Here is a 26,221-nt window from a genome sequence, read left to right as displayed (position 1 = left end):
TGTGCTTGGGATTCCAAGAAGTGGAGTGAGGAGCCATGATTCACAGCACAGCCTTTGCAAAGGCAGGGGAGGCAGGAAACAGAGCACCCAGGAGGCCAGTTTAGCCTTGGGAAGGGTTTTTGGCAACCCATCCTGCTTTTGGGTAGCTCTGATCCTTAGGAAGTCTTTGCTGAGACAACGCCAAGTGGTCTCCTCTCATTGCAGCTTGTACCCCCATCTCCTTGTTCTGTCCACTGGGATCACAGAAAGCAAGGGAAATCCCTCCTCTCTATGGGAATCCCTCTTCTCTACCTCTGCCTTTCAAGTATGTAGAGGTAGATTTACTGTCCTAATGCCTCCTTCAAGCCTAAGCACCCCCATTTTAGCCAGGTCTCTTGTGACATGGACTCCAGGTCCTTTGCCATTCTAGTTCTCCAACTTTCTGGGGCATTAAAAAAATTTTTTTTTCTTTTTGGAGGGCAGTTGGGGTTAAGTGACTTGCCCAAGGTCACAGGGCTAGTTTTTGTGTTAAGTGTCTGAGGTCGGATTTGAACTCAGGTCCTCCTGACTCCAGGGTCACTGTTCTATTCACTGCACCACCTAGTCACCCCTTTCTGGGCATTCTTTAGCTTATCTTTGTCCTTCCTCCCCAGTGATCCTCAGAACCAAGCAGTACTCTATTAATGCTCTGACCAGGGCAGAGAACAGCAGGTCTCTCACCTCCTTCCCTCCCTCTCTCCCTCTCTCCCTTCTTTCTTTCCTTCTTTCCTCCCTCCCTCCTTCCCTCCCTCTTACTGTTTCCCTTAGATTTCTTGACTCTCATAACACTCATGATTTCACTGAAACTCATGCTCTACCAAAACCTCCATTGCCTTTTCAGATACATTTGTCTAACTGTGCCTTCCTAGTGAGGTTCTTCTGAAGTGTATTTCTTGAATCTCCATTTCCAATTTCATCTTAATTGATTTCACAAAATTTTTAGCTTGCCAAAATTTTTTTGGATCCTGACTTTACTATGCAGTTTTGTTTTGTTTTTTTGCTATCCTTACCATCTTTAAGTTATCTGTACATTCTCATGAGGTTATGGTTATTGCTACCATTTAAACAGAATTGAGTTGACAAGGCATATGCTAGAGGCTTTTTTTTTTCAGGAACATTGTGGCTACAATTCAAATGACTGACACCAGGTGGCAGAAATACTTTTAACTAATAGAATTTAGATCCAGTGATTTTGCTCTCAGTGGTCAAGTATAAGTAACAGGATAAAGTTTATGATCTTGTTGAAATTGTTTAATTGCTTTTTAAAAAAATAAATAAATAGAACTTTTTATGAAAAAATTAAATTAAGTCTATAAGATGAATTATAGATCTAAAATATAATGGAAATACCTTTAGAAATGCTACTTAAGAGAAATAAAAGTGCCAGCCACAGATGGATGTTCTTTCCATAATCAAGTATCAATTACTGTTTAATTGAATTTATGACACTAGACTTAGTTTTGTTCATCGAGTTTTGAGCCTATTGTGATAACTACACTTCCTGACTTAGCTCCTCAGCTCTCTGGTGCTCATCAGAGTGACTGTTGTTCCTAAAGCTTTAATTAGACTAGTCATTCTCGTTAAACTCAGTGGTCTAAACTAGTCACTTAGTACTAGTGTGCATAGTCAGCTCCAGCTTATTTGCAAACCCTGTAGTCAATGTCCCCCAGGATGATGCTTTCATTACATTGGAAAGCCTGATCTTGATCTCCCTTTCATCATATTTCTGATCACCTTCCCCCTGCTCTGCAAGGCCAAGTTAACATATATACAGAGCTGTTTTTCTCTCCATTTTCCACTGACAGAAATGACTTTTTCTTAAAAGGGTAGACTTTTTCTTTTGAACAGTTCACAGAACGTACACAATTTATAAATATTTCTCTTGTCATTTCTCCATAGTGAGTTTATAGTTTCTGTGATTTTGTTCTCTGCTTGTAATACCTTCTGTTTTGAGTCAGGTTTTGGCTAGTGTTTGATCTTTTTTCTTCTATAATAGATATTGTCTACCTAGTATAGTGATCTCCAATATAGCTGGTCTTTAATAGTCTTTGGGTGGGGAATGAGGTGTTCCATGAAAATAAGATTTTAATACAACTATATCTTCCCATAAGGGTATGTATTTTTATTTTAATCGTTATAGATAGAAGTCTTTGAAAAAGTATTGCTTGTCTGTCTATTTAAATGGAGGATACTGCCCATGATTTGATTTTTTTCCTGCTGTCCAGGGTCCATTATTATGAACATGAAGTTATGTTGGGCTCTAATTTGGTAAAGCTTTCTTCTGGTTATTGCAGGGTTTAAGTTTATGTCTAGACGCCTTGGCTTTACTTGTTATTTTTTTATTCATTTATTTACTTATTTGTTTAACTTTTCAGTTCATATCAAGGTTTTTGTTTATTCATTTCTTACATTTAAAAAATTCTTTGCTAATATCTTTGGTCCAAGATTGCTTGCGACACTCCTTAACAAGGCACTAGCGGCCAAGCAGCTCAGGAGGCCTTTCCTCCTTGTCAGTTCTGCAGAGGCTTCCATTCACCCAGTTTCTTATTATTATCAACCCTGATCAAGGTGACTTGGTGCTTAACATTCAAGGCCTCAACCAGCTCGACATTCTGAGGTGTTCACAATTAGAAGCAGAAATCCTTGGAGTTGGAAGTGTTTAAGGCTTGGGAAGTGTCACCAGTTGCATGAAGTGGCCCACTGTGGAGTAATGTTCATGTGGGTTGCACCTCTGCTAGCAGTACGTCCCTGACAGAGGCTTCTGGCTGAAGTGGAATCTGGGTACACCCCACAGCCTCTGACTCCCACTCAGCATCTCAGGGACAGGCCGAGAATTGTCTTCTGTTCAGAGTGTATTTGATTCTTCCTTCCTGCATCGTTTGTCAGATGGCACTGTTTGGTGGTGTGTCGTTGCCCCTAGCCCTGATGGCTTTCTGTTTGCTGCCTCCATCTGCTGTATACTAGGAAGCCAGATGACCAAGTGGGTTAGAATTGTGTGGGGAATCTCTATGTGAAGTAAAAGTGGACATATTCAGGTTGAGGAGGGCTTGAGGTATTCTTCAGTGACTGAAGTGGCTGATCTTGACCCACACAGCTTCTGTGACCGATGTTTTGTCTGCTCAGAGACCTTCTTACTCCCATGCTGCTTTTTGGCTGGAGAGTGGAGTTCACTGGGGAAGCAGTTTGAAGGCAATAGTCATGAGTGTCATGAGATGAGAGAAGAAACACTTAGGCTATGTTCAAGGCAGGGCAGGACGTCGTGGGCAGTGGGAGGAGACTGGTGTCAACTTAGGGAAGAAGCTTTGACCTTTAAGGCTGTAGGACTTTAGACTGGGGACAGAGTGTGGCTTTGGAACAGCTTCTATTGAAACTTTTTAAGGAAAAGATGAAAACTTCTTGATTTGGGTTAAATGCATTCTTTCCTAGGAATAATCGATAGACTACTTCTGAAAAAATGCCTTCTAGCCCTCAGATTGAGGGAAAAGTGTCTTAAGAGCACTCTGACCTTTGTGAGCAATGGGCCAGGACTCAGGAAGAGATGACCTTTACTAGCTATGTAACCCTGGGCAAGTCACTTAATTTCTGCTCTCCTCTGTTTCCTCAACTGTAAAATGGGGATAGTAATAACATCTACTTCCCAGGATCAAATGAGATCATATTTGTAAAGTACTTGGCACATAGTAGGCATATAATAAATGCTTGTTCCCTCCCTCTTATCCTCCTTTCCTCCTTCCCTCCTCTATAAAGCTTCCACCCATTGTTTCTGCATCTGTTTTTTGAGAACGAGTAGGACAAATCTAGTCTCTCTTCCACATCATAGCCCTTAAACTATTTGAAGACAATTGGTGCATCCCCTGTGGAGTCTATTCTTCTCTGGGACGAACATGCTGAACCCTTGATGGCATAGTATTTCCTCACCATCTTGGGCCCCCTCCCCTGTACTGTTCTTGAAGTCGTACTGAATACAGTAATTCAGTTCTGGTTTGAAAGGCTAGGGTAGAACAGGACTTTCACCTTCCTTCTTAACACTGTGCCATGATGAATGTCCCCATTTCCTCCAGACTGGAAGTCTTTAAGGAAAGGGCAGATGGCTACTTGATAGGGGTGTAGAGGGGGACTGCATACTTGGGTTTGGGACAAGACTAGACAATATCTGAGGTTTCTTATTTTGACACTCTCTGGTTCTATACAATAATCACTGCCTGACTAGGATAACTGGCCCAGGGTGGGGAGCCAGTGTAGGACCCTGGGCACCTGAATGAGCAGAGAGAGGAGTTCCAGCAGTGGAGCGAGAGGTGAAAGGGTACTGAAGGAAAACCAGACTTCTCTTACATGATCTTTACCAGCAGGAGTCCAGGGTTTTTAATCCTGTCCTCCTCTTTGGCCCTTTGCAGAAGATTACATTTGCCTGCTGGACTGTATCGTTGTGGACCTGCAAGACATGGACATCTTTGCTGCAGAGAGACGACCCCGGGAAGATTCAAAGACATTGGAGAATGCTGGTAGTGACCTGACCTTCCCATCCTACTCTGTCCGACAGGCAGGTGGAAGCCTCCTGGCCGAGCCCTGCAGGCTGAAACTGCAGGTAGAAAGGAATTTGGACAAGTGAGTTTGTAACATCCAAGTAACTGTCTTTTATTAGCAGAGACTGAATTCAGTGAAATAAGCCCTGCAGAAGGCTGGCAGGACCCAGGGGCCCTCAGGAGCAGTCCCTGGTCCAGCCCCTAGAAAGAATGGATGTGGAGTCAGGAGAGACCCGGGTGCCAAGCCTCCTCTAGACACTTCCTCACTGGCTACCTGGGAATAGGTCACTTTGCTTATCCTGAACCTTGGTTTTTTCATCTCTGGGATGGAAATAATAATGCCTACTGTAGCTTCCTCGTAGGGTTATGTGAGGATCAAATGAAATAATGGTCATCAACATGACTGGGTAAATCACTTTATTATCACTTTCTTTGTTTCTCTGGGTTAGTAACACAATTTTACCTCTCCTTAGGATGCTGTGTGATTCATTCTTTTCAGTTATTCAACTGATTTCTGGATGATTTTCAGTTATAGTTGGCACTATCTGCATTTTGTTTTACTGACTTGACTGTCATGTGAGAGCTTTATTATTTAGAAATTAAGTGTTTTGTTTTCATTTCTATCATGCTTTCTTTAAGATGCATGCCCAACCATTCTAATTATCTAAAATATAGATACTGTCATTTGTTTTAATGAACTAGTAATGACAACAGCTTACTTAGACATGTGATACTGGATGTAATTATTATTGCTAATATTTACAGTATTCTTCCCACCTTCCTCTTTTCCAGTCTTGCCTATGCCTTTTGCCTCAGCTACTACTGTATTAAAATGTTAACTTTTTCTCTTGACAACTTTTAGGGCTATAGTTTTCATAGTGAGTAATTAGTATCTAACAGGTGCCTTTTGCAAATGGCTTCTGCTTATTAATCTGAGTTTAATTAAGTCATCAAAGAAAACTTGAAACTATTTCAAATCTGTGGGAAAAGGGGGCATTTCATACTTGGGCTTATAATCATGACAATGGTGCTACCTTTTTAAAAATTGTTTTTAACATGCATTTATTTAATTTTTGAGTTCAGATTCTTTTATTTCTTCCAGCCCTTCTCCCGCCTATTGAGAGAGCAAGCAATATGATACCTATTTTACATGTGAAGTCATGTAAAACATTTCTATATTAGCCATATTGCAAAAAAAAAATAGCAAAAAAAGTGAAAAAAATTTAAAAAATGCTTTAGTCTGCTCTAAGTTTATCAGTTCTCTTTCTGGAGACAGGCATTTTTCATCATGGGTTCTTTGGAATTGTTGTGAATCATTGTATTGGTCAGAAGAGCTAAGTCTTTGAGAGTTGATCATTGTTATAATGTTGCTGTTACTATGTACAATGTTCTCCTGGTTCTGCTTTTTTCACTTTGTATTATTAGTTCACATAACTCTTCTCAGGGTTTTTGGAAACTTTCCTCCTCATCATTTCTGTTAGCAAAATAGTATTCCATTGCAATCATACACCACAACTTGTTCAGCCATTCCTCAGTTGGTGGGTATCCCCTCAGTTTCCAGTTCTTTCTCATCATAAAAAAAGTTGATATAAATATTTTTTTATATATATAGATCCTTTTCCTTCTCTGATCTTTTTGGGATACAGACCTAGTAGTGGTATTGCTGGGTCAAAAGATACACACAGTTTAATAACTCTTTAGGCATAGTTCCAATTTTTCTCTGGAAGAGTTGGACCAGTTCACACCTCCATTAACAATGCATTAGTGTCCCTATTTTCCTCATCCTCTACAGCATTTGTCATTTTCCTTTTCTGTCATGTTAGCCAGACTGACAGGTGTGAGGTGGTACCTCAGAGTTGTTTTAATTTGCATTTCTTTGATCAGTAATGATTTAGAGTATTTTTTTTATATGATGGTAACTTTGATTTCTTCTCCTGAAAACTACCTGTTCATATCCTTTGACCATTTATCAATTGGGGAATGACTCTTATATGAATTTGGATCAGTTTCTTATAAACTTGATAAATGAAATCCTTACCAGAGAAACTTGATATAAAATTTCCCCCAGTTTCCTGCTTTCCTTCTAATTTTGGCCACATTGATGCTAATTAAAAAAAAAATAATGAACACTAGATTCAGAGTAAGAAAATCTGGGTTGTGCTAATAATTATAACTGATATTTATATTATACATATGGTTTACAGAGTGCCTTTTTTTTTTTGGCCTTTTGGAGGGCAATTGGGGTTAAGTAACTTGCCCAAGGTTACACGACTAGTTTTTTGTGTGTCTGTTAAGTGTCTGAGGCCGGAACCGAACTCGGGTCCTCCCGACTCCGGGACCGGTGCTTTACTTAATGCACCACCTAGCTGCCCCTCAGAGTGCTTTCTATACATGGTTTAATATGGTCCCTAGAATTGCCCTGAGAAGTAATTTGCATAGGTATTATTCCCATTTTACAGGTGAGCAAAATGAGGTCCAGAGAGGCTAAATAACTTTCTTGAGGTAATATAACTAGTAAGTGGCCGAACTAGCCTTTGAAGTTCAGATCTTTTGATCTGTATTTGATTTTGTCAAATAGTATATTCCCCCTATATGAGTTCAGGTTTCAGCTCAGCCACTTGTTAATAACTCTGTGGTCTTTGTTATGTTATGAAACTTCTTACTAAGACTCAGATCTGCTATTGGTAAGATGGCAGTGATATGAATACTGGCACCACCCAGTTCACAGGGTTGTTGTAATGAAAGTCTTTTGTAAATTATAATGGGCTGTAGCATTGTGAGCTGTTATTACTGTTTAATGCTGTTAAAAAATTTTGTTCTTTGATCATTATCATGGTGTGGAGGAAACAACCTAGAACTGTCATTTAGAAAACCTGAGTTCTATTCCCAGATTTTCCAGTGACTAGCTGAATGGCCTTGGCCAAGTCACTTCTCCTTAAATACAGAACTTCAGTGTTGGAAGGGCCTTCTTTCAGCGTCCATCTAATCTAGCTCATCATACCTTAATGAGAATTTTTTTCAACACATGGTCATCCAGCCTTTACTTGAAGATGTCTGATGAGGGGGGAATTCACCCCTCCCAAGGTGAAACATTCCATTTTTGGACAACTTTTGTTGTTAGAAGGTTTTTTTTTAGACTGGGCCTAAATAAAGCTTCCAATCATTGCTCTTAGTAATTCTACTATCTGGAGTATGAGAAATGGATAGTTGAGAGAATAGTACAGCCATTAACAGAAAAAGGGAAAATCAGGAGGATGAGGAGTTGTTTTTGTAGCTCAGTCTTAGACACATTGTCTTGTCCAGTGATCAAAAGAAAACGCAGCCTTGGGGTGGCCAGGTTGCGCAGTGAATAGAGCACTGGCCCTGGAGTCAGGAGTACCTGAGTTCAAATCTGACCTCAGACACTTAATACAAAAAAACTAGCCATGTGACCTTTGACAAGTCACTTAACTCCAATTGCCCTCCAAAAAGCAAAAAAAAAAAATGCAGCCTGGAGTGTAGGAGAGAGATGGAATAGAATGGAATGATAAGCATTACATGATTTAGACATAAAGGATGATACCATAAGCAAATTAGGAGAACAAGGAATATTTTACTTGTCAGATCTATGGATAAGGGAAGCATTTATGACCAAGCAAGAGATAGAGAACATTATGAAATACAAAATGGAGAATTTTGATTATTAAATTTAAAAAGTTTTTGCACAAACAAAACCAGTGCATCCAGGATTAGAAGGAAAGCAGAAAGATGGGAAACAATTTTTACAGTGAGTGTTTCTGATAAAGACCTCATTTCTCAGATATATAGCAAACTCAGTCAAATTTATAAGAATACAATCATTCCCCAGTTGATAAATGGTCAAAGGATATGAACAAGTAGTTTTCAGATAAAGAAATTAAAGCTATCTATAATCATATGAAAAAATGTTGTTGAGTAGAGAAATGCATATTAAAACAATGCTAAGGTACCCCCTCACACCTATCAGATTGGCTTTTATGATAGAAAAGGAAAATAATAAATGTTGGAGAAGATGTGGGGAAATTGGAACATTATTGGTGGAGTTGTGAATTGATCCAACCATTGTGGAGAGCAATTTGAGAGTATGACCAAAGGGCAATCAGACTGTGCATATCCTTTAATTCAGCAGTATCACTACTAGGTCAGTATCCCGAGGAGAGTGTAAAAAAGAGAAAAGGACCTCCATGTATAAAAATATTTATAACAGCCTTTTTTTTTTGGCCCCCTGTGATAGTAATGGCAATTAAAGATTCCCCTGTATTGGCTTGGTTTTCAAAAGAATTGGAAATTGGGGGAATGCCCATTAATTGGGGAATGGCTGAACAAGTTGCGTTATATTAATGTAATGGAATACTACTGTACTGCAAGAGATGATGAGCAGGCAGATTTCAGAAAAACCTGGAAAGATTTGCATGGACCGATGCTGAGTAAAGTGAGCAGAACTAGGAGATTACACACAGTAACAGCAACATTGTGCAATGATCAACTTTGAAAGACTTAACTCTTCTCAGCAATACAGTGGTCTTAAGACAATTCTGAAAGACTCAAGATGGAAAAGAACTATGGAGTCTGAATGCAGAGCAAAGCATGCTGTTTTCACTTTTTTGTTTTTCTGTGGCTTTTTCTTTTTGTTGTTTCTTCCTTCATAACATGACTAATGTGAAAATATGTTTAATATGATTACACAGGTATAACCTATATCAGATTGCTTAACGTCTTAGGGAGAGGAGAAGGGATGGGAGGGAGGAAGAAAAAATTTGGAACTCAAAATCTTATAAAAAATGAATTTTGAAAACTTATCTTCACATAAAAATAAAATACTATTTACTAAAAAAAACCAACAACAACTGAAAATGAAGGTTTGGAAAAAAACCACATGTCAAAGAATCGGAAATTGAGGGGATATCCATCAATTGGGGAATGACTGAACAAGTTGTGGTATATGGATGCAATGTAATACTATTGTGCTATAATAAATGATGAGCAGGTAGACTTCAGAAAGACTTGGAAAGACTTATATGAACTGATACAAAGTGAAATGAACAGAACCAGAACATTGTACACAGTAACAACTACATCGTGTCATGATTGACCTTGACAGACTTAGCCCTTCTCAGCAATGCAAGGATCTAAGACAACTCCAAGAGACTAACAGTGGAAAATGCTATCCACATCCAGAGAAAGAACTTTGGAGTCTGAACTTAGAGGGAAGCAGACTATCTGCTCTTCTTTTCTTTTGTTGTTTTGTTTTGTTTCTTCTTTCTCATGGTTCTTCCCATTAGTTCTGACTCTTCTTTTTATCATGACTAATGTGAATATATGTTTAACATTAATGTATAAGTAGAACTCTACTATGTCAGATTGCATGCCATCTTGGGGAGGATGGAGGGCAGAGTGGATGAGAAATTCAAAACTCAAAATCTTATGGAAGTGAATGTTAAAAACTAAAAATAAAGAAATTAATTATTTTTAAAAAATGAAAAAGAAATTTAAAAAAAGAGAAAAAGGCCATATAAGCAGGATAGCTCAGAAACCTACAACTTGAAAAGAAAAAGCAAACTGTACTTAATAAATGGGAATGCTGTTAAAAAAAAACAAATATTCTTTCAACAGGGAAAAAAACCCCATTTATTGAAGTCCTTGCTGTGTACCAAGCACTGGGCCAAGATAGAAAAGTAACATAGTTTCTGCTCTTGGGGTACTTATACTCTCATTGGGAAGACATAAAAGAGAGTTTAGTCCATGGCAGATGGAAAGGCCAGATGGTTTTTAGAATTTGGAAGGGAAAGTTTCAGGGCAGATAGCAAGGACCTGGGAGCCTAGGGAAGCAATGGCAGGGCAAATGGTCACCACCCAAGGGAACAGTGGATCCAGGGGTCAGAGTGCAGTGAAGTTCTGGGACATTCGCATCAGGTGGGGATGAGGGAGTCACAGAGAGTGGAGCATTCAGTTCCTGGTTGGAACCTGGTAATGAGGGTTGGATTGAGGAAACAGGAGCTCCATAGCTCCCTGCTATGGAACAAGTGGCATTGCTCCTGGTGACCAGGCAGCGGAAAGCAAAAGATACAGTTTGGAGAGTCACTCATATGAGTAGGAAACATTTCTAAGAAATATAGAAAAATAAAATTAGAGGGCTAAGGAATGAACCTTGAAAAACAAATTTAAGGTGTAGGCAGATGAGCTAGCTGCATTCTTCAATGGTAAGAGTAGCTGTTTCTGTTTGAGTAAAAAATATAAAAGATTGATAAATAATCTGGACATTTTAATCTCAACAATACTTGGTTAATGATCATGCCAGTAAGGTGTTTTTGGACCATTTAAAACTGAGAAACAAAGCATCATTCACATACTTAATAAATTCAAAATGTGTTCCCTCCAACAAAGCTCAAATTCATTTGAGACATCTTATGACTGTTCAGTGTACTGGAGAAGGGAGATATGTAACATCCCTTTCTTCAGAGATGGTGAGACTAAAGCATGGAGAGGATTCAAGATTTCACAAAGCCAGACTTAGTAGTAGGCTTTTTTATTCCCAGGCTTCTGCTTGCTTTACCTGTTTTATTATTATTCTTCAATTTAACATAAATGTGTTTACGCAGTATTTATCGTCTAATACTTAAATTTGCCCAGCTGTCAGTACCATTGCCCCACCTAGTTTTTTTCTTCCTGCAAATGAGAGTGTATATTCACTAAAAGTCTGTGATCCCTTTGTCTCTATGGGAAATGTCATTAGCAAGGTGAAATCCCAAAGATTCTCCAGCTGGTAGGTCTGTTTCTTCTGTGTTCTGCCATGCTAAAATACCTCTATTAAGTTGGTAATTTGCTAATAGTGGCAGCCTTTTCTTTTTCTTTAGGGAAATAAGTCATACAGTGCCAGACATATCCATTCATGGCAACCTGTCCTCAGTTCATTGTTCATTGGATTTATGTAAATATAAGCTGATTCGTGGTTTATTGGAAAACAACCTTGGAGAGCCCATTGAGGAATTTATGCGTCCTTATGACTTACAAGATCCCAGAATTCATGTGAGTGAAACCCTGTATTGCTTCATAAATTATACCTGATGTGGATTCCTCACATTCCCCCAAGAACAGAGGGAGTGAGAAACACATTACTTTGTTTGCTTTCTTCTGTTTTTTGAAATGCCATTGTTTTAAACTCACTAGCATTTTTCCTTTACAGACTGTGCTGAGTGGTGAAGTCTATACTTGCATGTGTTTCCTCATAGACATGGTGAATGTCAGTCTAGAACTTAAAGACAAAAATGGAAAAGAAGGGGCTGGATCCTTGGCCAGGTATAGCTTGAACAGCCATTTGCCACTGATTTGTGTGCTTATAGAGTTTGACATATGACACATGTTTGTTTAGCTTAAGGTTTTGAGAAGGTGCTACTGATAAGACCCAAAGGTCCAGGTTGGACCTAAATGGCTTGACCCTGTGATTTTACTGGTAGGGTACTTCAGGTGCACAAATTTGCCCTTTCATTTCAGAAACCAGTACACAGGGGTCAAGAGGATTAGGATCTGGAGGCGGCTCCCTATGACTCATCCCTTTTCCAGGGAAAACCACTCTCCGTGGATGTTCTATTAACGTTGAGTCAATCCTGTCATTTTGGTACACATTTGTACACTTTTTTTTTTTTTTTGCTTTTTGGAGGGCAGTTGGGTTTAAGTGACTTGCCCAAAGCCACACGGCTAGTAAGTGTTTCAAGTGTCTGAGGCCAGATTTGAACTCAGGTCCTCCTGATTCCAGGGCTGGTGCTATATTCACTGTGCCACCTAGCTGCCCCAAGTTTTTTTTTTTTAACTTTTTTTCTCTTTTTTTTTGGAAGGGGAAAGGCAGGGCAATTGGGGTTAAGTGATTTGCCCAAGGTCACATGGCTAGTAAGTGTGTCAAGTATCTGAGGCCGGATTTGAACTCAGGTCAAATGTCAAGTGCCACCTAGCCACCCCTAGTTTGTTTTTCTTAATAAGTCCTAGTGGCCCTTTAGAAAAGATGCAGGCATGCCCAGAATGGCAGATGGAGGACCAGAATCTGTGACAGAGGCAGAAGGAGGAGTTCCCTGCTCCTGATAGTCAGTTCCAGCCCCTGGCAATGAAGTGACCTCACTTTGTGATCCTGAGATAAGAAGGAACACATGGAATGTCACATGGAACTGGTGACCTTTTTAAATACTTTCATGCATCATTTGGTACAGTTACTAACCCAGACTGACTTAAGGGATATTGCATATGGAGAGGCATCATGGAGTCAATGATCTAAGTGGGGATTAAACTTGGTGTCAGGTCTCACCTCCAACACTGGAGTCACACACAGGGTAACTAGAGGCAAGCCTCTTAAATTCTCTGAGTTTTCTCTTCTGTAATAGGGAAAGAATATACTTTCTTCCTCACAAGGTAGTGATGAAAAAACCCCTCCTGTAAATCTTTTTTTTTTCTTTTCTTTTTTTTTTTCCTCTTGTAAATCTTAAAGCATTATATACATGGCAGTCTTTGAGTCTTTGTTATCTTGGCTTTTCAGAATTGTGGCAGATAATTTGGATGCAGATACATTGGGAATATAATGAATTTTTGGTTGTAAATTTTCATCATTATATATCCCTTTGGGAGAAAGACATGTTCTTTGGCAAACAGGAAACCAGGACCTTGAGGGGGTTTCTGCTCAGGCTCAGACTGAACTAAGTACCCTCTGACATTTTTTCCAATTTAGAGTCTGTGAAAAAAAATAAGTCATTTATTTGAGTTTACTAACGTATTAATGGTAGAAGCAAGCCCAAGGCTACTGGGCTTGCTATTCTGTCATGGTTAACTTTTTGTTTGTAGGAACTAGAAAAATGGTGTTTAACACTTTATTTGATTTACGTGTCCTTCCTTAGGTTTGACTTTAAGAAATGCAAGCTGCTTTTTGAAAGTTTTTCCAACCAAACCAAATCCATAAACTTGGTTTCCCACTCCATGATGGCTTTTGACACCCGCTATGCTGGGCAGAAGACCAGTCTTGGCATGCCCAATGTGTTCAACTGCATCTTTCAGCCCTCAAAGAACAGCACAACCCAGGGGTCCATTCAGATTGAATTGCATTTCAGGTAATGGGAGTTAATCTTTTTATCTCTGGCTACCTTCTGTGATGGCAGAGGAATGGATCAAGGCTCTCTGATGCAATCACCCTGACTGTTGTTCTGTGGAATTGGGGAATCACTACATGGACAATTGACTTACTGGTAGGAAGCTGAATGGTAGGAGGAAGAAGGGTCAGGATCCCTTCAGTCCAAGGCCTCTAACTCCAATATCTGCTTTCAATTGCATCAAGTTGATTTAAAATTTGGCTTAATATAATAATAAAAGTTAGCAATTAGAGAGTCCTGTAAAGCTTGTAAAACTCCTTACCAGTATTCTCATTTGATTCTCCTAGCAACCCTTGGAGGTGCTATTATTCCCATTCTATAGATGAGGAAACTGAGACAGGCAGAAGTTACATGACTTGCTAACGGTCACGTGATGTCAGAGGTCACATTTGTACTCAGGTCTTCCTGACTTCCAGGCCTAGCCTTTTACCCACTGGACTACCTTGCTGTCTTTTTCTCCCTAAGCTTACTTCTCCTTCTCACTTCACTGTTTCATTTTGTGGCAGCTCTGTTTACATAGTCTCTTATGCAGGAAACCCTTGGTTTATCTTTGACTTTTCCTTTCAGTTCACATCTAGCTAATCAGTTCCCAAGGCCTAATAATCTAGAGCTCCTTGTGTAGTGAATTCAGAACTATTGGTAGTCATGCCTGCAGTTGGAATTCTGTGCCAATAGATGTCTCTCTTGAGTTTTTCTTTTTTTTTCTTTTTACTTAATGGAGGTTTAGAAATTCAGAATTGAGCCATAGTCATAAACCTACCTACTATTTTTTAAACCATGTCTACCCATGTCAAATCACTTAAAACAAGTGATTCAGGAAGAAAAACAACAGCATATGCAAATAATTGAAATAAAAGTAGTTTTAGAGTAAAATCCCTCAGTTCTTCACATATAAACATAACCTTAGCTCCTTTCCCATCATTTTCCCCATTTTCTCATGCAAGAGCACTGTACTGTTAATAAGTTTTATGTATAAGCAGAGACTTGGAGACCGAATGAATTTAGGTCTAATTGAAGAGAAATCAGGCTGCAAGTATATATTCAGTTTTTGGGAAAAGACACGCCACTAAAAGTGTTCACCCTCCTGAGGCCCATTGCCAGGAGATATATTATAGCTATGAAATTTTTAAGTAAAAGAAAGACTAGAAAAAATGTGAAATGATGAAAAAAATGCCCCTGCAAGATGATTCAAGTGGTCAATCAATAGATACATACATTAAGTACTTACTGTGTGCTTGGAGGTCTGTGCTAGACTCTGGAAGAGAATTCGTGTCTGGTTAGCACAGGATCCCTGAGAGGATGAAGATGGCGGTGGTGACAGTGATGAACTGTTTTTATGTGAAGTTGCTCTAGCGATGTAGTAGATGAATTCCTTTGCAGGCAGGTGCCTTCAGGCCAGAGGCTATAACCATTCCATGTCCTGGATCAATGAATGAATGAATGAACGAACGAACAAATGAATGAATGAGAAACTAGTAAATACTCACCATAGACCAGGCATTATCAAGCATGGTAGCAGGTATGGTCCTTGGCATGCATAGTAGGTGCTTAATTTATAAATGCCAAATGAGGCTCTAGAGTACTTTTTCACAGGCCTTCAAGGTCCAGTAAAGTTGCCAGACACCCCCCTGCCTCCCTTAAATTCTAGTCATTTAATTCATGAAATCAGGTAAGCGGGTTTTGATGTACAGGGGACATTTTTTTGAAGAGCAAAATTGGACTAGGACAGGGGTAGGGAACCTGTGGCCTGAAGGCCATATGTGGCACTCTAGGTCCTTTGGCGGAATCCAAGCAGATTTGTTCTCTGAAGTTTGGCGTCAGTCAAAGGGCCGCACTTGAGGGCCTGTAGGGCCACAGGTTCCCCATCCCCGGGCTGGGAGGAAGTTGGAGCATGTTGGGTCCATCTTAGAACACAGCTACTTTGGGGCTTGCTCTTTAAGATTGTCTGATCTGGCTCTTTGACGGTCACTTGTCCTACCAGCCATATTTTTTTACATAGGGAGATAGGGAGTCTTAAAGCATTATTTTTCTGGACTGAGTATCATCTCCTTTTTGGCTCATAAATTCTTGCAACTAAATGATTAAGTCTTAACTTGGCTTTTGTAAAAAAAAAAAAAAGAAAAAGAAAAGAAAACCTGGTGGTGAGGGGGTTAAATGCCATCTTGATTGTAACTTCAGAGTGCAGAAGCTTCTCACAGAAGAATTATCCCTCTGTTGAGATTTCCTAGCTGTGATGTGTGTGTCAAATATAAATTGGTTCACAGTATTTAAATGCTTGAAATATTTTCCAGCAAAGGAGATCAGACACACTTTGACATTCTAGATCATCAAATTAAGTGCCTACCCCTCTCAATTTGCATTCAAAATGGGGTGGAAAAAGTTCACTAAGGGTAGCATTTTTTCTCTCTGACAAAAGGGAAAATGTTTGTGATAAATGCTGGGTCTGTGTGAAGGGAGACATTCATTGTTCTGTCCTTTTTTGAAAACAGCAAGCCAGATTTCCCCAGAGAGGCTGGGGAAACCAATTATGGCCACCTCCTCAAGTCAGATTCTTTTGAATTAATAGTAATAGCAGTGGGTGGAGACACTGAGCTTTACCTTCTGTAAGAACAGCTTGCAGTGGGTAGTGTTTCACTCAAAGGAAACTCCTGTTCTTGGAGGACTGGGGCCAAGGTTACCTGGCATGTCATTGTAAGGACTTCCTAAGCATACTTCAATTCTTCCCTGTACACTCCAACACAACACACACACATACACACACATGTGCGTGCACACCTTTCACCATATGTTACTCTGAGGCCAATACTTGGATCTCCTTGGAAATCCAATATAGATCTGGAGTTGAGGGGTTATGGTAGCTGTACATCTGCTATTCTTTTTTCATACCCACCCCTTCCCTTATGCCTCAGCCTTCTCTGATTTTATCCTGTTTCTTGTACCTTCTTCTTTAGGTCAAGAGATCTAAATCCTGAAGAGACATTGGTTTATTTCACTTTAGATCTCAGCTAGTATGCCTTCCATTTTAACATGGAGTCAATAAAGAAAAATATTTTAGTCACTAGGGAGACCAAGTGCTTTGTTAGCAACCCGAGACTAGTCTATTGCATTATCGTACTTCTAGCTAGAGGCTCATTCTATTGTTACAGTTCTCATGCTCTCTCTGTACCAATACTTGACCTTGTTTTAGAAAACATTGGAATACCAAATGCCAAAACTAGTGAAGAAAAAGATCAGATGGAAACAGCATACTTTTTTGTTTTTTTTTGTCCTCTCTTTCTCTTTCTCTTCCTCTAGATCTACCAAGGATTCCTCCTGTTTTACAGTTGTTCTCAACAACCTCCGAGTATTCCTCATATTTGACTGGCTACTGCTGGTCCATGATTTTCTCCACACTCCAAGTGATGTCAAGAAACCAGACAGTGTCCCTCCTTCCCGCCAACGTAACTATAACAGCGAAACGATGGTGTTCCCCAAAACAGTGAAAAGTGGGGTAGTTACCAAGCGGTCTTCCCTTCCTGTGTCTACAGAGAGGCACCTGGAAGTCAAGGTCAATGTGACAGGTGAGCAAATGTGGCAGGCCTCCATATTGGACTAAATTAGACGCACAATTTATTGATTCTTAATGTGATCTTTAGGACCTCAATGCATTTGTTATAGAATATTTTCTCTGCAACTTGTGTCAGAGTAACTGATGGTACTTGGTTATGTGCACCCTTGGATATATGCAGTCTTTGTAGAAAAAGATCTTGCTTATTTGGTCTTCGATTTCATCTGAGCCTGGAGCTAAAAAGTTAATGTTAGTGCTTAGCTGCCAAAGGATGAGACCCTCATTCTCATGTGATCACTTGATGTCTAGCCCCAGCTTAGGCACCAGAGGCAAAGTGCCCCATGTTAATTGGGTCTAGTTTATTCATTCTAAAGCTTCATTCAGATTTACCCAGCTTTAAGTAAATCAGTATATGGAAATTTAGATTTACAAAGCAGATAAATCTGGGGGAGACGACTTGCTTTACAAAGATTTTTTTCATTTATGAAAGGTTTCATTTTAGCTATTTTTCAGATAGCAGACTTCCTTTGTGTGTTTAACTATGTGTCCTTTTGGAAACACAGTCATTGTATGAAGTTCAGTTATACTTGTTATTTGCAGATGAGCTGAAAACTATCTTTATGACATCTCTTCATTTGAAAAATGTCAGAATTAAATTGGTCTAAACTGTTGCAATGAACTTGAGCAACTAGCTACATAGGCAGTGTAGTACTTATTGGCAAACTGGAGTATCTATGTATGTATGTTTTCTGTGTCTTCTTTAATGCTCCCCCCCCCCCTTGTGTATTTCTAAAATGCCTGAAGTCTCCTAAGATAACCGACTTTTAATAGTTTTTGTGAAGAGGATACTGTTGTCAGCTGTGGTCAACCTACAGGGTACTCTTGTTGGGCCAGCTCCTATTGGTTGCAGTCAAAGGGTTGGTTTATGATTAAGATGAAATGTAATGCTTGTCTCCTGGAGAGCAAATCTGAATGGTTAATGGTTCTTCTTCTTGGTGGAAGGTAGTTTAGTTTCTTTCAGAAGAATTAGCTCCCCTTCGCACTAAACAGCATAACTCTTCAGCCTCTAGGTTTTGGATTTTAACTGATGGTATCTTTTTCAGGCACTGAATTTGTGGTAGTTGAAGATATGTCCTGCTTTGATACCAATGCCATAATTTTAAAAGGAACCACAGTGCTCACCTACAAGCCCAGATTTGTGGATCGCCCTTTTTCTGGAAGCCTGTTTGGTATTGAGGTGAGAATATACAGTGTCCCCTGAGTGTACTGAGTACTGAGCTCAACTCAGTAAAGGAATATCTGAAGGAGAATGTTTCCATTTAAAACAATATATTCCATTCAATTTAGTAAACATTTGTTGAGGGCTCACTATGTGCTGGGCATTGTGCTACGTGCTGGGGATACAAATAAGAAAAAAGGAAGACAATCCTTGCCGTTAAGGAGCTTAAAATCTAATGGGCAAAGACAACAGAAACACAAAAGTGAACCAAAAAGTGGGGGTGGGGGAGGCCTAGGGGGTACATGGCATGGAGGCATGATGTTCTATGAAGTCAAAACCAAACAGAGCTGCTGATGGAAAATGGAGAGCTACCTGGAAAGTTCTGCAAGTTTGTAGTCTTCTCAAAAGGAAGGCTTTGGGGGGACAGAGGAGAGAGGCAAGGGAGGGAGGAGAGAAGGTGCTGAGTATCAAAAAATGCCAGTCAATGGTGAGAATTCAGGGGATCAGCTTCTCCTGGGGGAGCAGGGCAGCTGATGGAAAATGGGGTGTTACATGGAAGGCCCAGTGCTCACCTGCTGTGTGACCTTCAGGATCATCTGGATAAAGGAGTCCACGCCAAGGTGTGAGTAGCTTGTAGAAGGATGTCACGAACCCAAAGGGTAGACTTCCCCAAAGTGGTAGACTTTCCAAAAGTGGTGTTTTCATCTCTGGAGGAATAGCCAAAAGGGGAGACATTCAGTCGTTTCATTTCTGGGCCACTGATCTTCTTTAGGATTTATTTCCTCACAATATCAGAAAATTTGGCTAGAGCTAGGGTAGCCCAGTGGATAGATGGCTGGGCTTGGAGTCAGGAAGACCTGAATTCAAATTCAACCTCAGCCACCTATTAGCTGTGTGAGTCTGAGCAAGTCACTTCACCTCTGATTGCCTCAACTTCCTCCTCTGTAAAATGGCACCTACCTCAAGGGGTTGTTGGGAAGATTAAATAGCATAATAATTATAAAACACTTAACATGGACTTGCATGTAGTCAGTGCTATATAAGCGTTAGCTATTATTGTTGTTATTATTATTGTTATTTTTTATATTATCAACCCTTGGATCATTTGGTGAAGTCAAAAGACCCTTCCTCAGAACAACATTTTTAAATACATAAAATCCAATATAGAGGATTACAAAGGAAATAATTCTAGGTAAAGATACACCTTTTTCCCCTTCAAGTTCATGAATCACAAGTTAAAAACTCCTGGCTTAGAGTTTAGCCAACGGCTAAGTTCTCTTCTTTCCCTTCCTTTCTAGGCATTTTTCTCTCTTATGGCATTGCTTAGTAGTTATTCAGTGATAATGGCAGACATTTATGTTATTCCTTAAGGTTTGCAAAGTATTTTTCATACATTCTCATTTGAACCTCCTAATAGCCTTATGAGGTAGGTTGTGCAGATACTTAACCCCATTTTTCAGTCGAAGAAAAGGATAAAAAGAGATACTAATGAATTTGGTCATGATCATGTTGTTAAGAAGTGTCGGAGGTGGAATATAAACCTAGATTTCTCCTTCAAGTCTACTGCACTTGAGGAAATAAGATACAGTCTATTTTCAGTGTTAGCAATATGTGGTGGTGTTTTGTTGGGAAGTGGGTTGGGGGTCTTTGCTGCCAGATAAAAATGAACAAAATCTTTGGGGGGGGGGTTTATTTCTTGTTCTCATCCCTCCCTCTCTTCTTGGCCTTAACACTGCTTCCATCGCCCCCCACCCCCAAGTTCCAGGCCTAGTTTGAGAGTGGGAACTGGGGATTTGCATACTGTTGCAGTCTTATGTGAGTTGATAATGAAATTGCATAAATTCATCTGCTTTCCAAACCACCACAATGCCAGCTTTGAATGAGGTATCTTGGTGATTGATGAATGAACTGTCAGGTACAATTGGGCTTTGTGTAGCAGCAGCTCTTGGAGAAAAAAAGAAAAAGGGAAGCTTTCCTGTCCCAAAGTCTTAGGAACACTGCGTGGTAGAATATTTGAGATTCCTTTCAACCCTGGAAGCCCCTTTCAGCTTGATTCTTCGGACAGCACACTTGGATCTGAATTCTAAGATCCCTTTGGCCCGTCATTCAGGGAGAATTTACAAAGAGAATGTAATGAGCTGCTTTTGAATCTAACAAAGACCTTTGCTAACACTTTTCTCAGCAATGCTGGAGAATGCTGAAAGGAGTGCAAAGGGGAGATTGAAGTGAGTGAGCACTCTTCTTTCTCCTCTCTCATCCGTTGGAAAGATAAAGATGTTGGTTTAGTTTTACAGCAGGAAAAACTAGGGAAATGCAAAACCCTAGCCTGTCACCAGATGCTGCTCTCCTGTAATCTCAGACAGTAATGCTCGCCACCCTCCATTTTCATTCCTAGGTGTTTTCGTGCCGCCTGGGGAATGAACAGGACACAGCTCTCTCCATTGTTGATCCAGTACAAATTCAAGTTGAGCTGGTGGGAAATTCTTCTTATCAAAACAGTTCTGGGTTGATGGATGCCTTCAATAGTGAAGATTTCCCCCCTATCCTGGAGGTAATGCTGGAAAAGATGGTAGATGTTGAATACTCTCTGTATTGTCAAATTTAGCCAACAGTTCTTTGCTGAGCACTTTCTGTGTACTGCCAGGACTCTGCTAGATGCTGCAGGCTGTCCAAAAGAAGGATAAGATGTGGGAGTATGATGTAGTAAACACCAAGTAACTGAATTCAAGCCTTTAAAGTCTTGTTGAGGACATTAAATGTAGGATCATGAACAATTTATTGACTAGTAATAGGCAGTAGAAAAACAAATTTACTGTTATGTGGAACAGACAAACCTGTGCATTAAGAGTTTTGAGGAAGAGAGAGATCACTATGGGCTAGATAAGAGTATTGGATTTCATGAAAGAGTTGGGGCTTCTGGTAGGCCTGGAGTGATAGCTAGGATTTAGCCAGGCAGGAAGGAGGAGGAGAGGCCATTCCCACTCCAAAGAGCCTTCTATTCAAAGCTCTGGAGGCAGGAATGGTGTTGTGTATGTGGAGACTGATAAAGAGACCAGCCTGATGGGAGCAGATTGCTTGTTGGGGAATAAAGAGATAAAGTGGAGCAGATTAATTAAGGGTCTTGAATGTCAGATCTGATAGGCAGTCAGGAACCACTCTTAAATGTTTTGTCTCTGTAGACTTTAAAAAATAATTGCCCACATAGTATTTGGGTGCATACCACAACGACTGGGGAGGGAGGGAGCAGGAGTAGTTCATTCGTTTGAGCCATAGGCCATTGGGAAAAAGAAAGGAGACTTGTATTACTAGATACATTCATCTGTTTCTTCATCTGAAAGGATCCCAGAGAGGAAAAGTAAACCACATCTACGTATCTTAGCAGTTGTCACTAAGTCACAGTTTTTAAAATATTCTGTTTTTATAGTTGTGTTGCCATCACAAATTTTATCTGTACAGGGCCTCTGGAAAAAATAGATGCTAGTGTATTTGGGATCCTAGGCTTATTGCATTTGCTGCACATTGGAGGTTGCTCTATAGGTGGGTTCTTTTAGTAAAAATCATTTTCAAGATCCTGAGTCAAATGAGCTCACTTAGTGGTGATGGCTGCATCTCTCTTGCTTGAGTGAGAAGGGTTGTCCAGGAAGATGAAGCAACTCCTCTCGTCGTGCTGTTCATTTTCCTGATTAATTTTTTTTCAAAAATATTTTTTTAAGGTAAATATGTAAAATTCAGCCTCATCACTGTCAAAATACTAAGTTACTGGAATTTTACTGTAGTTTCCCCTCTTTGGAGATACACATTAGCATTAGTATTGGAGGATAAATTTTGGTCGTTTAGCACTAAAGCAATATTCACAGCACTGACAGTGACTAGGAATATGCTGGCATAGTTTTCAATCACAAAATATAACAGACTCTCTATATAGAAGACAGAAGCAAAACATTTATTCAGACACCACAGAGAGCCAAATCCCAATACCAGGAAACTGAATCCATCATAGCAACAAAGAAGTTAATATACCATAGCATAGCAGGGAGCCACACCATCCTTTTAACCTTCTCACAAACAAACACTTACAAGCCTAGCTGTCTCCTTGGGTGTGTCCTCTCCTCCCTCTAGCTCTAACTGGCTGACTCCCAGCTTCCTGTGACTTTGCTCCACCCTTCATCAAACTCCTCCCACTACAGGCTCCATGTGATTACATTTGGCCCATTAGGGAACAGGGAAGATCTTCAAATTCCCCTAGGCTTATTAAGGGGCAGAGAAGATCTTCAAATTACCATTACCATTACATTCGGCCCGGCGTTTCATTACATAGGTTAATGGGAGTTTAGGAGTAACTGGTGGGGTAACTGGTGTCAACAGAACTTTACAACAATATAACAGGGATAACAGAAAATAAGCACAAAAGACAGTATCTTAGAGTGGGGACTTGAACACAAGCACCCTATCATTCCCCCCTGAAACGAATGGGGCTCAAAATCTTGGTTGGGATAAGGGGCGAAAATCTCTTCTCCCATAGATACTTCCTGCTGAAATTGGATATAGAGCTGTCCCTGCCCCAAGAGTTCCCATTTGAGAGGTCAGTTCTTTATTTGGCATCTGGAACTTGGTTGATTCCAGGTCCAGGTGACACATCAAGAGGTCCCATTCAATAGGTCAGTTCTTTAGCTGGCATCTAGACCTCAGTTGATGCCAGGTCCAGAGGTGATACATCACAGTCATGGACAGTGGGTGACATCCAGCTTAAGCGATCAGTCATCTGCAGGTGGAGGGTACTAATCCTGCAGAAAACAAATCTCACAAACAAGTTTAACAGACAAAAAGCCAAAAAGAAACAAATATGGGATCAGCCGTACTTCTGGAGTCCATGAACTCACTATCATAGCCTCATTCACGGTAGAATATATGAGTTAAGGGTACAATTGGTAATCATTTCCCAAATAAACACCAGTTACAGTATTATCTTTCCCACATGCTAGAATTTCCGCAGCCTTTGGAACATCATCTGGCTTCTGCTTTACCTATACTTTAGCTCCCAATTTTATTCTGTCAGTAGAACCAAACCCTTCAGTTCCTCTGATAGTTATTTTGGAAGGAAGGTCAGATTTCACAAGGGGTGTTGTTTCACAAGGAATAATGAACTTGAACTATTCTGTCATTTTTTACAAAACTGTATGGGTTCTTCACCCAAATTCTGAAATGTCACAATAATTTCTCCTTGATAATTAGAATCTATTACTCCAGCCAATGCATGTATTCCTAGAGCTGCTAATCCTGATTTAGGTAATATTGGTCCAAAATGATTTTTAGGGAGTCTCATACATATTCCAGTAGAGATTTTCCTTATTTCTTTTCTATCCAACCAAAAGTTCTCTAAACAATGTAAATCATATCCTGTTGAATGAGGTGTTCCTAGGTACGGTGCTGGGACATCTTGCTTGCCTCACTGTCCAGTACTCAATTTTTGAGATCTTATGTGTTCCCTGTTTTTTGATGTGCAGATTTGGGGTTATCATTCTGGCTAGAGGTGTACTTCCTCCCAATTATCTATTCAAATTACATAAAACAGTGAACAAATTATCTTTCCAATGTTGATATGAATTATTGGAACTCAAGTTCCTTAACTATTCTTCAATAATCCATTCATTCTTTCATTTAACCCAGATGCTTTTGGATAATATGGAATTTGACATATCCATTCTATATTGTTTAATATACAGTATCTCTTCACTTAATTACCTTTGAAATATGATACATTGTCACTTTGGGGTTCCATAATATAGATTTATGAGATGTAGAGTTTTACAGTGTTTTTCTGGGTTGCATTCTTATAAGGAAAAGTCACTAGTATACCTGAATAGGTGTCAACACAAGTACATATAAATTTGCATCCTTTATCTTGGGGTAGGGGACCAATATAATTTGTCTGCCAAATCTGGGCTGGAACTTTTCCCTTTACTATTTCCCCAGTTACAATTTGAGGAGCAGTTCATTCCTTTTCCAATTGACATATATGACATTCCTCTGCTACCTGTTTTAACAATAAGTGGTAGATACTAATACCTTGATATAGTGCCCACCGTGTGTAGCCCAGATCCTTGGCTGTTTGATGGACCCATTTTGCTAGTATCAGATCATTAGTTGGTGTCAGAGTAAGGACAGTATGTTGAGTAGCAATCTTTGCTAGTTGATCAGCATATGCGTTGTACTAATGTTCTGGTGTGGGGAGGGCCACGTGAGCTTCTACATGAAGAACTGACAAATTAGTAACCAAAGACATGTCCCATATATCTTCCCATAATTCTTTGCTCCAGATTTGTTTACCTTGAATTTCCTAATTTTTATTTTTCCACATGGGCATCTATGTAACGAAACCATTACCACCCATGCATCAGTAAATATATGACACTGGCCTCCTTATTTTGTTTTAATGACTTGATGCACTGCCATAAGTTCAGCATACTGACTGCTTTCCAATGTCTTTTATGGTCCAAGTATTTTGCTGTTCCTTCAGTAAACCATGTATGCTTCTTCTCTTTAGTTAATCGATCATATCCTTCATTCCTTTTTACCAAGGGCTGTACCAACTGTTACTTTGTTTCGGGGGATATATCATTTCCCTCAGTATCTGTTTTTGCTATAGATTCATGTAGAGCAGAAACTCCACTTTTGCCTGTTTTGATCTATTTTGAATATACCATTTTCGTTTAATTATACTAGCCTCTTGTGCATGTCCAATTCTGTGAGAAGCTGGGGTACTCATTGACTAGTTTATAATCAGGATTCCAGGCCTTAATATCTATCACTTCATGGCCCAGAGTCAGTTGTTCAGTCTGTACCAAAGCCCAATATGTAGCTAACAACTGCTTTTCAAAAGGGGTATTTTTAACTCCAGATGAAGGGAATTTTCTAGACCAAAATCCTAAGGGTACATTTAGGCTTTGTTGTTTTTGCCATAAACTCTAGTTTGCATATTCATCCTGTACTTGTAATTCCACTGGGACATTTTGCATAGGCCATAAATCTAGGGCCAATTGTATAGCAGCCTTGGTTTCTTCAAAATCTTTACTCTGCTCAAGTCCCCAATCAAATTCATTTTTCTTCCTAGTAACTTTGTATAAGGGTTTCAAAATCTTTCTCAAATGCAGAATGTGATGTTTCCAAATATCCAAATAATCCTATAAATTTTTGGGCCTCTTTCTTATTGGTAGGGATAAGAAAATCCTGAATCTTTTGTCAGGTTTGTGGAAGAATCTCTCACAGCCCCTTATTCCATTGTATACCCCAAAATTTTTCATTTTGAGCTGGCCCTTGAATCTTTGTACAGTTAATTTCCCACCCTTTGCTTTTCACATGCTCAATTAAAAGCATCAAACTCTTCTCCACTTCTTGTACATTTTTTCCCTGTATCATAATATCATCTACTTAGTGGGTAAACTGTGCACCAGGTAATTCTAATTCATTCAAATGTTTGACCACAATCCTGTGACAAATGGTGGGGCTATACAGATATCCTTGTGAAAAGCGTGTAAAAGTATATTGTCTGCCCTGCCAAGTGAAAGCAAATTGGTCACGTTATTTAGAATCTGGGTTAGTAAAGAAAGCATTTGCTAAATCAATAACTGCGTACCAAGTCCCATTATATTTCTGGAACCTTTCTACGAAGGTGATGGTATCTGGAATAGCAGCATACAAGGGAGGAGTCACCTTATTAATATTTCTATAATCCGCTGTCATTCTCCATGTCCTATCTGTCTTTTGTACTGAC

At 39.6% G+C, this 26,221-nt stretch overlaps 1 protein-coding gene across 2 annotated transcripts in view; it reads left to right on the top strand.

Annotated features, from left to right (window-relative positions):
- VPS13D (vacuolar protein sorting 13 homolog D) overlaps positions 1-26,221 on the top strand; it is a 361,069-nt gene that overhangs the window by 75,416 nt on the left and 259,432 nt on the right. For both annotated transcript variants that reach the window (XM_069078269.1, XM_069078268.1), the window contains exons 27-33: positions 4,413-4,623; positions 11,414-11,585; positions 11,743-11,855; positions 13,436-13,645; positions 16,979-17,244; positions 18,335-18,468; positions 20,846-21,001. In XM_069078269.1, coding sequence (XP_068934370.1) covers positions 4,413-4,623; positions 11,414-11,585; positions 11,743-11,855; positions 13,436-13,645; positions 16,979-17,244; positions 18,335-18,468; positions 20,846-21,001 — 1,262 coding nt within the window. The remainder of the gene's footprint in view (positions 1-4,412; positions 4,624-11,413; positions 11,586-11,742; positions 11,856-13,435; positions 13,646-16,978; positions 17,245-18,334; positions 18,469-20,845; positions 21,002-26,221) is intronic.

This window comes from Petaurus breviceps, unplaced genomic scaffold (assembly GCF_028583685.1).
Source record: "Petaurus breviceps papuanus isolate PSGF00001 unplaced genomic scaffold, PetGlider_PUasm1.0 91041, whole genome shotgun sequence".
NCBI classification, from domain to species: Eukaryota; Metazoa; Chordata; class Mammalia; order Diprotodontia; family Petauridae; genus Petaurus; species Petaurus breviceps.
This window is presented reverse-complemented; position numbering and strand designations above follow the sequence as displayed.